The sequence below is a fragment of the Grampus griseus genome (genome assembly GCF_964374135.1).
Source record: "Grampus griseus genome assembly, chromosome: 5".
NCBI lineage: Eukaryota > Metazoa > Chordata > Mammalia > Artiodactyla > Delphinidae > Grampus > Grampus griseus.
In genome coordinates, this window is record NC_138998.1 from 69,101,303 (window position 1) to 69,115,029 (window position 13,727).

At 40.0% G+C, this 13,727-nt stretch overlaps 2 protein-coding genes across 2 annotated transcripts in view; both read right to left on the reverse strand.

Moving 5' to 3' along the window:
- The window catches only part of ATP13A4 (ATPase 13A4), a gene marked incomplete at both ends in the record, with an annotated part of 134,083 nt that overhangs the window by 67,917 nt on the left and 52,439 nt on the right, over window positions 1–13,727 (reverse strand). The window contains one exon of the mRNA XM_082654765.1: window positions 3,035–3,181. Coding sequence (XP_082510891.1) covers window positions 3,035–3,181 — 147 coding nt within the window. The remainder of the gene's footprint in view (window positions 1–3,034; window positions 3,182–13,727) is intronic.
- On the reverse strand, window positions 5,938–6,432 carry LOC309822756 (developmental pluripotency-associated protein 3-like; the record flags this gene model as incomplete). Its single annotated transcript, XM_082654766.1, has 1 exon — window positions 5,938–6,432. One exon carries the CDS (start codon window positions 6,430–6,432, stop codon window positions 5,938–5,940), a length of 495 nt encoding a protein of 164 aa, XP_082510892.1.

Here is a 13,727-nt window from a genome sequence, read left to right on the forward strand (position 1 = left end):
GAGCTAAAACCCATCCTTCTCAAAACTCTTGCAAAAAATTGCAGAGGAAGGAACACTCCCAAACTCATTCTATGAGGCCACCACCATCTAGATACCAAAACCAGACAAAGATAATACAAAAAAAAACATTACAGATCAGTATAACTGATGAATATAGATGCAAAAATCCTCAACAAAATACTAGCAAATAGAATCCAACAACACATTAAAAGGGATCATATACCATGATCAAGTGTGATTTATCCCAGGGATGCAAGGATTCTTCAAAATACGCAAATCAATTAACGTGATACACCATATTAACAAACTGAAGAATAAAAACCATATGATCATCTCAATAGATGCAGAAAAAGCTTTTGACAAAATTCAACACCCATTTATGATAAAAACTCTCCAGAAACTAGTCACAGAGGGAACCTGCCTCAACATAATAAAGGCCATATACAACAAACCCACAGCAAACGTCATTCTCAGTGGTGAAAAACTGAAAGCATTTCCTCTAAGATCAGAAACAAGACAAGGATGTCCATTCTCACCACTCATATTCACATAGTTTTGGAAGTCCTAGCCGTGGCAATCAGAGAAGAAAAAGAAATAAAAGGAATACATATGGAAAAGAAGAAGTAAAACTGTCACTGTTCGCAGATGACATGATACTATACATAGATAATCCTAAAGATGTCACCAGAAAACTACTAGAGCTCATCAATGAATTTGGTAAAGTTGCAGGATACAAAATTAATGCACAGAAATCCCTTGCATTTCTATATGCTAACAACGAATGATAAGAAAGAGAAATTAAGGAAACAATCCCATTCACCACTGCAACAAAAAGAATAAAATACCTGGGAATAAACCTACCTAAGGAGGTAAAAGACCTGTACTCAGAAAACTATAAGACAATGATGAAAGCAATCAAAGATGACAGAAACAGATGGAGAGATATACCATGTTCTCAGAATGGAAGAATCAATACTGTGAAAATGACTATACTACCCAAAGCAATCTACAGATTCAATGCAATCCCTATCAAATTACCAATGGTATTTTTTACAGAACTAGAACAAAATATCTTAAAATTTATATGGAGACACAAAAGACCCCGAATAGCCAAAGCAATCTTAAGGGAAAAAAACAGAGCTGGAGGAATCAGACTCCCTGACTTCAGACTATACTCCAAAGCTACAGTGAGCAAGACAATATGGTACTGGCACAAAAACAGAAATATAGATCAATGGAACAGGACAGAAAGCCCAGAGATAAACTCACGTATATATGGTCAACTAATCTATGATAAAGGAGTCAAGGATATACAATAGAGAAAAGACATTCTCTTCAATAAGTGGTGCTGGGAAAACTGGACAGTTACATGTAAAAGAATGAAATTAGAACACTCCCTAACATCATACACAAAAATAAACTGAAAATGGATTGAAGACCTAAATGTAAGGCCAGGCACTATAAAACTCTTACAGGAAAACATAAGAAGAACACTCTTTGACATAAATCACAGCAAGATCTTTTTTTTTTTTTTTTTTTGTGGTACATGGGCCTCTCACTGTTGTGGCCTCTCCCACTGGGGAGCACAGGCTCCGGATGTGCAGGTTCAGTGGCCATGGCTCACGGGCCCAGCCACTCCGCAGCATGTGGGATCTTCCCGGACCGGGGCACGAACCTATGTCCCCTGCATCGGCAGGCGGACTCAACCACTGTGCCACCAGGGAAGCCCAGCAAGATCTTTTTTGACCCCCCTCCTAGAGTAATGGAAACAAAAACAAAAATAAACAAATTGGACCTAATGAAATTTAAAAGGTTTTGCACAACAAAGGAAACTGTAAACAAGACAAAAAGACAACCCTCAGAAAGGGAGAAAATATTTGCAAATGAATCAATGGACAAAGGATTAATCTCCAAAATATATAAACAGTTCATGCAGCTCAATATTAAAAAAACAAACAACCGAATCAAAAAATGGGCAGAAGATCTAAACAGACATCTCTCCAAAGAAGACATACAGATGGCCAAGAGGCACATGAAAAGCTGCTCAACATCACTAATTATGAGAGAAATGCAAATCAAAACTACAATGAGGAATCACCTCACAGCAGTTAGAATGGGCATCATCAGAAAATCTACAAACAACAAACGCTGCAGAGGCTGTAGAGAAAAGGGAACCCTCTTGCACTGTTGGTGGAAATGTAAATTGATACAGCTACTATGGAGAACAGTAATGGAGGTTCCTTAAAAAACTAAAAGTAAAATTACCATATGACCCAGCAATCCCACTACTGGGCATATACCCAGAGAAAGCCATAATTCAAAAAGTCACATGCACCCCAATGTTTATTGCAGCACTATTTACAATAGGCAGGTCATGGAAGCAACCTAAATGCCCATCGACAGAATGGATAAAGATGTGGTACATATATACAGTGGAATATTACTCAGGCCTAAAAAGGAATGAAATTGGGTCGTTTGTAGAGATGTGGATGGATCTAGAGACTGTCATACAGAATGAAGTAAGTCAGAAAGAGAAAAACAAATACTGTATATTAACTCATATATGTGGAATCTAGAAAAATGGTACAGATGAACCAGTTTGCAAGGCAGAAATAGAGACACAGATGTAGAGAACAAATGTATGGACACCAAGGGGGGAAAGTTGTGGGGGGGGGATGAATTGGGAGATTGGGATTGACATATATACACTAATATGTATAAAATAGATAACTAATAAGAACCTGCTATATAAAAAGTAAATAAATAAAATTCAAATTTAAAAAAGAGCTTACAAGTAGAAAAAAAGAAGATTGGCACAGTGGAGGCTCTGAATTTAATATTTTTGTATTGAAGTATAGTAGCTGTACAATATTATATAATTACAGGTATACAATATAGTGATTCACAATTTTTAAAGGTTATATTCTATTTATTGTTATTCTAAAGTTTTGGCTATATATAAATTTAATCTTGCACTTGGAGGGAAAAATGATTAAATTTCTTTAGCACCTGCAGGAGCCATAAGTGTACTTACCTTTAGGTCTGGCTTTCTTATGGCTCTATTTATGATATATTCCTCATCTGTGATGAGAGGGTGATCAGGAATGAGCCGAAATGCACTGTTCAATGCTGACAGGCAGATCCACACTACCTTTTTCCAAGAGTAAGTTTGGAATTCATCCTGAGGAAATAAACACCAAAACCCCCGTGAAGTTAAGAGAGGTCATCAGTCTAGAATTCAACCTGAAAAACATTATTTGAATATAATTCTGTATGTTTACAGAGTTAAACATTCTTGACAGAGTCCTATGCCTTTGAAATCTGGTAGATCTAGAGCCTTGAGGGGAAAAGTCTTGCCATCACTTACTGAGGAATCAGGATGTGAATACTGGCACACACAACAACGCTCAAGAGTCATGAGGCAGATGCTCAGGTAAGAGCCAGTTTTCCCTATTACCCTCCAACCATGGGGCTACGGCCAGATACAAATTTCACAGGGGAAAAAAAAAAATAAGCAAGCATTCCAAAGTGTTTCTGTATGTCTCAAGGTTTAGGAGGCCAGGTCAACAGAACCATTCCCATGTTTTGAGGCTTAACAATTCCACCTCTTCCAGAACAACCTCTTTAACACGTTCTTCGGTTGCGGGGGTGTGGTTTGGGGGACTGTCACTATACTAATTCTAAAAGATTTTCACTGTCCTTCTCTTGTGCTCCCAATTACCTTCTGCCTTGCATTCTCTTAGTTCTTCTAGACTATCTTGAAGGTAAGGACCACGTTTTACCGTCCCTTATATCCCATCCACGTGGGGAATTTTGATCTGCTCAGTGAAAGTTTGATGAATGGATGGGAAAAATACTGAAAATATGAACTGAGCATGCCTAAGGATAATTGTCAAGATGTTAGCACAGGTAGCATTGAGGAAGGTATCTTCATGTGTGACCCTAATTGAAGCTGCTTCCCTTTGCAGTTCACTGATGACTCCAACACAGAATAAAACTAGAGGGAGCAGTGCAGGATTGAGTAACAGGTACCACAATGGTCCCTTAGAGACTGATGTGATAACAGTTTACTATCTGAATGGGTAAATGCCACACATAACTTCCACTTGGATGTCTGGTAAACCTTGGGAGCTAGGAAGAATGGCCAGGGAAGTCAAGCCTGGGAAACAATTTGATGCGTGGGAATGTAGGTCAGAACAAGGGATTGTCTCCACCACACCCACTTTTGCCATGAAGAGTGTCTGAGCTGACTCTGCAAAAGGCAGGGAGAAGGGTTAGTAGTTGTAGCTAATCTCTTACATTGATTTTCCTCAGGAGAGGCCCACCTCCATGCCTTTGCTCCTGCTGCTTCCTCAGCCTGGAATGCGCATCCTTCTCTCCTCTCTTTAAGTCTTCATGGGGCTAGATCTTTTTTTTTTTTAATAAATTTAACACGATTACAACAAATAAGTTTTTTCACTAGTCAATGATTTTCAAATGCATACAGCAGTCAAGACGGCCTTGCCTCTAGGAACAGCTTGCAAGTTTAACAAAACCTCAAGACCACCCACATTCACCCATGCTGTAGACCATGATGGTTTGAGTAGTTCTAAGTAGGACAACCTCTGAAGACCTACTTTGATGGGTATTAATATTTAATATCCCTTTTTAACATCACTGTTGAACTTCTTTGCCATTTGTTTGCACAGTCGTCCAGGTTTGGGCTATTTCTGCTTCATTCTGAATACCACCAGGTCTCTAGTTGCTTTGCAACTGGATCTTCTTTTTTTTTGGATCTTCTTTTTTTTGGCCACACCACACAGCTCGTGGGATCTTAGTTCCCCAATCAGGGATCGAACCCAGGCCCTGGGCAGTGAAAGAGCAGGAGTCCTAACCACTGGACCGCCAGGGAAGTCCCATGTACCCAATTCTTTAATATATTTTTAAAGTGAACAAAAGATAGTTGGACGGCAGAAGATGAGTTTTATGTATCTCTTTTATCCCACAAAGAAATCCAGGTCTGTGTACACTTAGGTTATGAAAGAAAATAACTGAACTAAAACACCATTGGCGCTGCATCTTCCCTTAGTATTATATACCACTATCATTCTTTCAATTCCCTCCAACCAAGATCAACTGATAACTTCTTCCAAGAGGTTAATATGTGCAAATGTCTGTGACCTTGTTTTCTAACCTTACCCAAATGTATAAACTTCCTTCCCAACAGGACAATATCACAAAATATTAGAATGCTGGATATTTACATCCTGGGAATATGATGGGGATAAGTATTATTCAGTTAATACATAGCCAGCAAAAACAAGTCTAGGGCTTCCCTGGTGGCGCAGTGGTTGAGAGTCCGCCTGCCGATGCAGGGGACACGGGTTCATGCCCCGGTCTGGGAAGATCCCACATGCCGCGGAGCGGCTGGGCTCATGAGCCATGACCGCTGAGCCTGCGCGTCCGGAGCCTGTGCTCCGCAACGGGAGAGGCCACAGCAGTGAGAGGCCCACGTACCGTAGGAAAAAAAAAAGAAAAAACAAGTCTAAAATAACAAGAATTTTTTTTAAGGTACTCAAATAAGTCTCAAATTTTAATAAGATCCCCTATAAACATTTATTTGCTACTGAAAATTGAAACAGCACGTCAAAAATTTTTATTACAATTCAACATGCTGTTCTAACAATGCTGTGGTCAAGCCACCCAACGTTTTCTTCACTTTCCTTCCGCACAAGTTAATTTGTTTCACAAAGTGGAACTAAAATATATTCAAGTCATTCAAATGCAAGCTACATAGATTCCTTATAAGTTATTGTATTAAGGTAGTAAAGAGATGCAAGAAAAATGGACATCACGGAACTTGTAATATAGGTTATCAAAATATTGGTGCACAATCTTTCCCAAGCTTCATAATGATCCTAAAATTACCAGGAATAAAAAATAGTACAAGAATAAGGTTTATGGCTCCTTCGACTCCATGTCATAATTACTGTAATACTTATTGTTGTAATAATTCTCATAATTATCCTCAGAAGGATCTCTATGAAACCAGCAAAAACGACAGCTACTTCTAAACCTTCGCCCTCTTGACTGAGTCTCAACATCATTCTGCCATGGTTCTCTTTGAGAGTCAGACCGAGGAACTCCTTTGCTGTAGCATTTTTTAACAGATTGAATCAGACGTTCTATCTTATCTCTCCGATCAGTTAACACGGTCCTCACCCCTCTCCTATAGGGTATGGTTTCACCAAGTAACCGCCCAGTTGGTTGACGCAGACATTCTGGTAGAACGAATGGCAATTTGATACTAGGGTTGGGCGTCAGGTTACTGAGGTTCTTTATTAACACTTCAGACATAGGTTGAGAGGCAACTGGAATTGCCTGGGAATTTTCATCGATGGATGTTTGAGGAGACTCCAGGGTCCAGGTTGGGTTAACCTCAGATGAATCCATTGGGAGTCTTCTCACAGCTTGAAGCTCCTCCTAGACCTTTGGGTTCCAGTGGCAGGTGATGCTTTAGACTCAAATTGCTACAAAGTAGCCTGGAAGAACTATAGAGCTAAGAAAGAGGGAGAAAAATCCAAGCTGACACACCGTGGAAATCCAACCTCATGGGGCTAGATCTTAACCATCCTTCAGGGTCTGGCTCAAAGTTCATGTCATGGGAACCTCCCTAATTTCTCTGGGTGATCTGTCCTCTAAACCATCAGGGTATTTGAGATTCTCACCACATTCTACCTCATGGCATTGCTCTTTGCCCCCTCACCTTATCACTCCTCTTGGACTGTGGGTAGGGATCATGTTTGATGGATGTCTGTGCTCCAGCCAGGCCTGGCACAGATTCTGAGAGAGAGAGAGGGAGAGGGAGAGAGCAGTGAGAAAAGGGAGAGGAGAGGGAAAAGCAAAGCAAAGGAAGTAGGGAGGGGAGGGAAAAGGAGAGGAAAGGAGGGAAAGTGAAGGAGGTTATGGAAAGAAAAGAAAAAGAGAGGAAAAGAGGGGTGTGAGAGCGAGGAGGGGAGGGGAAAAAAACCTTAGTAGAAATTTGGAAGTTAATTTTAAAAACCAGTAAAATTGGCTATTACCGCATTTTTTGAAAAGATGACTAAATTAAATCAAATCAAATTTGTATGGAGTTACCTTCAAAGCCTAAGAATGACCAAAGATGGCTACATTTCCAATGACTAAGCCACTGAACTTGTGGACATGTTCTAGATACTGTGGAATGTGCCAACAACTCCCTAGATCACACCTTGACATAGCTCAGCATTATACAGCTTTGCCTTTGACCACATCAAAAGATCATGTGGTCTCTGTTCTGAGAACAATTTTGAGTTTCTAATAATAACAGTAATAAAAACAATATTTGTTTAGCACTTATTATGTTCTAGGCACATAATGCCACATGGTGTTCTTTCATTTAAAGTTTAAAAACCCTATGAGGTAGTTACTGTTCATTACCAACCCCATTCTACAAGTGAGGAAACTAAGTCGCGGTTGGTAAACATTAGAGCAGGGGTTTGACACCCTCATCCCCCAGCCCTTCCAGAGTCCCATCTTACCCTCTGCTCTATTCTACATTCATTGTTCAACAATACAATTTGACTGGACTGACACTTTTATATCCAGCCTGAACTAGGATTGCCAAAGAACAAAGTTTCAATGAAAAACTTCATAAGAAAACACATAATTTGTAGGTAAATAGGAACACAAATTATAAAAATGGCATCAGGACCAGAGACCTCAGGCCACCAAGTGAGAACAATAAGGAAGATAAGCTCCTGTTGGTCCTCTTAAATGAAGCAAAATAATACTAACTACTAATTTTCAAATGATTGCTTTGCAGTTTATAAACACTTTTTGTGTCAGTTTTCCTATTTTAGGCTCACAATTCTCCGAAGGCAAAACTATGGTATCCATTTTGCAGATGAGAAAACTCTTCATCAACAAGGCTTAGAATTGCCCAAGCCAGTCTGGTATGGGGAGCAGGAGGGAACAGAGACCTGAGGTCAGGTTTTCCCACGCTATACCTTGGCTCCTTCCTCTTTGTTTCAACAAGTCGTCCCCACGGTGTTTGTGACTCATGTATAAAAATCACCTTGAGGGACTTCCCTGGTGGTCCAGTGGTAAAGAATCTGCCTTCCAATACAGGGGACACGGGTTCAATCCCTGGTTGGGGAACTAAGATCCCGCATGCCACGGGGCAACTAAGCCCACATCACAAATACTGAGCTTGCACACCTCAACGAGAGAGCCACGTGCTGCAAAACTACAGAGCCCACGTGCCCTGGAGCGCACGAGCCACAACTAGAGAGAGAAAACCCGCACACCACAACTAGAGAGAAGCCTGTGCTCTGCAGCAAAGAGCCGCACACTGCAAGGAAAGATGCTGCATGCCTCAACGAAGGTCCTCTATGCTGCAATTAACACACAGCACAGCGAAAAATAAAATTAAATAAATAAATAAATAAAATGTTAATAAATAGATAAATATCACCTTGAATTCTACACTCTGTAACAAATAGCGTCCAGTTGCTCAGAATTTCTATCTCTTAGCAACAGAACATCTGATTCCCCAAATCAAGCTGTCACCCTTTAGCCCAGTGTGAAAGCAAACAGACCTCTAGACTGTAATCCCTAAAAAGAGAAAAGCAAATTGGACCATTGAAACTTCCCAGCTCCCACAGACCAGTGTTAATCCAATGCACCAACTGCATGCTTTAGTCTAGGCGAGACTGGAATTCATCTTATCACAGTCTGTAGCATCGCTAAATTGAAGGTGCTTGGATATATTCGCCTGTAAGCTCCATTCCTGTCATCACTTTTACCTCTGGGGTCTTTTAACTCGTAATTCTGTATAATGTAAAGTAGGTTAATGTATAACCTACTTATACATTTATTTATACTTATACATTTATTTACTTATACATTTTACTTATACATTTATTTATACTTATACTGTATAATGTATAGGTTAAATAAATATGCCACAGTGAGACATTTTTCTTAGAATAAGGTAGTATCACTGGCTTTTCTCTTGTTTACTACTCTGTTAAGGACTCTGTAAAATCATGCATATTTTAATAACTATAAATGAAAAGTAACCTTTAAAAATTATATAATTTAAAATTTTTTTAATTAAAAAAAAGAAATTCATCCAACTTTTTAAGGGGGAAAAGAAGGCAAAGAGAGGGAGGGAGGGACTTCCCTGGTGGGGCAATGGTTAAGAATACGCCTGCCAATACAGGGGACGTGGGTTTGATCCCTGGTCTGGGAAGATCCCACATTAGTTGCCGTGGAGCAACTAAGCCTGTAAGCCACAACTACTGAGCCCAAGTGCCACAACTACTGAAGCCCACGTGCCTAGACCCTGTACTCTGCAACAAGAGAAGCCACCGCAATGAGAAGCCTGCGTGCAGCAGCGAAGACCCAATGCAGTCAAAAATAAATAAATAAACCAATAAATAAATTAAAAAAAAAAGAAAGGGAGGGAAAATGTGTCACTGTGAAGTGGTCACTGTGGGTGACCTCATCAACTTCTCTCCATTTGCAGCTTGGTGTTGTCCAGTATGGAAAGAACATGGGCTCCTTTGTGAGTTCAAATCTCAGCTCCAAACCAAATTGAAAAATCACTGCAACTCTCTGAACCTAATTTTCTTTATCCAGGAAGTGGGGATGATGCTACACGTTTCATGGATGCTTGAAGAATTAAATGCATAATGTGCGTGACCTGGTCCGAGGTCTGGCCCGTAGCTGGGTGTGACAAATATTGGTTGGGTGTAGCTCTGTACCTCATTTCCACAGTATGTTTCTCCTGAGATTTTTCTATAACTAGGAACTTCTTTTCTCTTTAAGGAAACTTTAGAATCTCTAGGAGTCTATTTTTCCTTTCTGGGAAAGAAGTGTATTTACCTAGAAACAGCTATTTCCACTTCAGTCTGTTTCCCAGCTCTCTCAAGCAGTTAATGATCTATAAAATACTTAAATGCACCAGAAGACCTACCATGTTAAATAACTGCTTTGTCATGCAGATAGTCCAAATTGTTTGCCTGGCAAATCTAGACACTTTAACACCTCAAGTCTCCTCTTTACCTCCTCTTTACCAAGAGAATTAACCAGACCAGTCCTTGAACTCTAAAAGAGTAGGATTTAAAATAACTCAAGAGTGGATTTCAAAGAATGGAATGTATACAGAAGACTTAGGTTTGACCTGGACAGAAAAATAAAGAAGCAAACCTGGGCATTTTTTATTTCCTGTGGACTTGGACTTTCTGAACCTGAAAATGCCAGACTAACTCTTATATTGAATGAAGTGAGTGACCTTGCTTATCTTCTTCCAACCTTGCTATAAGCGCCTCATCTCTTGAAATTTAAAAGCAGTCTGAGGCCAATTCTATGACTTATCCTCTACCCCTTTTTATCCTTTTTGCCACACTACCAGCAGGATCTTAGTTCCCTGTAGAAATCAAACCCGTGCCTCCTTCAGTGGAAGCAAGGAGTCTTAACCACTGGACCTCCAGGGAAGTCACTGACTCTTATGTAGGAGTTCATTCCACAACATGTAGTACTTCTGAGCTTGCCTTAAAAAGAAAATGTAACCCATTGTGAAGTTCCAAAGAGGTATTAGGAAATCAGTATTTTCCTAACACTGATTAGGAAAAAGAAAAAAGAAATTTCCTTTTTGGGTGATGGATACATTGCGGATGGATACATTGTCTTGGATCTGAGTAAGGTACCTGCAAGAGTCGAGCTCTATTGTCTCCTTAGTGGTCCCAGAATTTGGTTGGAAGTCCTCTGTACTGAAACCTCCCACCTTGGTAGGAGACAGGGTGTCCTCTGTTACCAGCTACTGTCCTCCAGGATCTCACTCCCCATCTTCTCTGCTTTGTTCAAGTGGCCTTCAGGATTTCACTTCCTCTTTTGTTTGGGCTGCCAGCTTCTGTTCTTGGGATTTTGTTTTCCTTTTTTCTTTTTCTTCCTGGTAAATAATTACTTTTGGAATATGAGAAGTTCACTCTCTAAGGGCAGCCTCTTTCTTCGTTAAACTTCTCCTGGTTTTATGTATAAGAACTATGGGCCTGGGCTTCCCTGGTGGCGCAGTGGTTGAGAGTCTGCCTGCCGATGCAGGGGACACGGGTTCGTGCCCCAGTCTGGGAAGATCCCACATGCCGCGGAGCGGCTGGGCCCTTGAGCCATGGCCACTGAGCCTGCATGTCCGGAGCCTGTGCTCCGCAACGGGAGAGGCCACAACAGTGAGAGGCCTGCGTACAGCAAAACAAAAAAAAGAAAAAAAAGAACTATGGGCCGTAGTCCTGCAAGTATTTGTCTTGCTGGACTAAAATTACCTGGGATGACTTACAATAAAATTGGCCAACATGGGGATCCTTTGAAACTCCTAAATCAGTTTGGGCAGTCAATTAAGAAAAGGATGTAAGGCAAGAATAGAAGCATATCTCAACTGGTATTTTTGAGGACTCAGAAAAACATAACAATGAATCCACTATTGCTTCCCTCAGAGAAACTAACTCACAATTATCTCAAAGGATTTCAGAACTGGAAATTCCTCTGAGGCTTCTGAGAGTTCTCTCCCTCTGTCTCTTTTACTCTTACACCCTCTCACTCTCTCTCTCTCTCCCTCTGCTCCTTCCTTCTCCTCTGAATGTTCTCCTCCTTGCTATCCATCTCTTTCTGAGCTTTCTTTTTTTTTTTTTTTTTTTTGCGGTACATGGGCCTCTCACTGTTGTGGTCTCTCCCGTTGCGGAGCACAGGTTCCGGACACGCAGGCTCAGCGGCCATGGCTCACGGGCCCAGCTGCTCCGCGGCATGTGGGATCTTCCCGGACCGGGGCACGAACCCGTGTCCCCTGCATTAGCAGGCGGACTCTCAACTGCTGCGCCACCAGGGAAGCCCTGAGCTTTCTTTTTATAACAGCAAGATTGATCCCCACAGAAGGCAACAACAATTCCAAGGGCCTGATGAAAATGTCTATGATTATTATGACCATTTTGAAAAAAAATTTTTTGAAAAAAAAATTTTTTTTGAAAAAAAATTCTGACCCTAAGGGGACAAAAGTCCTTCTAGGAGGAGCTTGCATTTCTCTCCCTCTACCTTTGAAATATCAATGTTTTACCTCATCTTCTCAGGGAACCCTTATCTAGACCATCTCCAATTCCTAAGACTGAAAAAGAAAAAACAAAAAAGAAGAGGCCTTTTAATTCAAATTGCTAGAAGGACTCTCTTGCCCAAATAACCTCCTTAAAATTACTTGTCAAGGGCAAATGCAAAGCTGATATCTTCTCCACACATAATAAAAGACTTTAGCCATCTGAGCTGGCAGATGTAATTCAATCCAACTGTTATTTATAAACTAGTGAGTTTTTGTGTTTTTTTTGCGGTACGCGGGCCTCTCACTGTTGCGGCCTCTCCCACTGCGGACCACAGGCTCCGGACGCGCAGGCTCAGCGGCCACGGCTCACGGGCTTAGCCGCTCCGCGGCATGTGGGATCTTCCCGGACCGGGGCACGAACCCGTCTCCCCTGCATCGGAAGGCGGACTCTCAACCACTGCGCCACCACGGAAGCCCGTGAGTTTTTTTACTGTACCTGATTCATGACTAAAGCTTTAAAACTAAAACTATGAGGCTCTGTCTGTGCCTATCTGGATGTATGTATGTCCATGTATGTACCTTACAGATGTAGTATGCTTCTACTTTTGAATGGTATTGTCAAAATTAATTTGTAAAAGAGCTCTATTTAATTGCCTTAAAAAAATTAAGCTCTTAAATAAAATAAATTCTCAGAAATATAGTAGTAACCCAAATGAATTTCAGGTTCAAGAGAGCTGGGAAATATTCAGTATTAAAGTTAAAGTTCATTGATTTAATTAATGCAGACATGCCTTTAGTCATCAACATTAAGTATAATACTTTTATTGTACCTAAGTTTACTAAAAGTCAAATAAGTTTGTTATCTCTGTTACAAAATTTGTCAGCAATAAAAATAATTCAGTATGATATTTTCATACATACATTAAATAAATGTAAATGAGTAAGAGTTTTTAGGTAAACTCTTTAAGAATAGTTATGTTTTATGATGTGTCTATCTCAAAATAGTTCCCCCAAACCTTTTTGGAAACTTTAAAGTTTTGCTAGATTAAGTTAAATGATGGAAATTTATTAAATATCTAAATCATTTCCAAACAAAATAAGGTACTGAAACATTAATTACTGAATATAGGCTTCCTTTTACAGAGAAACATAAGATATTTGGGACTATTAGCAAATATTTTTGGTGCCACACTGAAATATTTTCTATAAGAAAGCACAAGTTTTTAAAAATTATAAAAAGTAATTATAAGTTTGCCAGTCTACAGAATACTACTGGAAAAGACAGTTCATAATTGCTTATTTCTTAGTTTTTACTAAAAATTAAGGTTTCTAAAGCTTAAAAATTCTAATTAATATACGTAATTTAAACTATTAACATTAATAAGGAAAACATTTTCATATTCAAGGAAAAAAAATTTTAAAGGTACAGAAAACTGAAATACATTTTGTTAAGGGAAAAGAAAGTAATTTTGTCCTAAAGCTGGTTAGTTCTAAATGAGAAAGAAAAAAAGGGGGAAATTAAAACAGACATAGAAAGCTGTAGAAAATTTGTGGGAAAAAAGAGTCTTTAGGGGCTTCCCTGGTGGCACAGTGGTTGAGAGTCCGCCTGCCGATGCAGGGGACACGGTTTCGTGCCCCGGTCCGG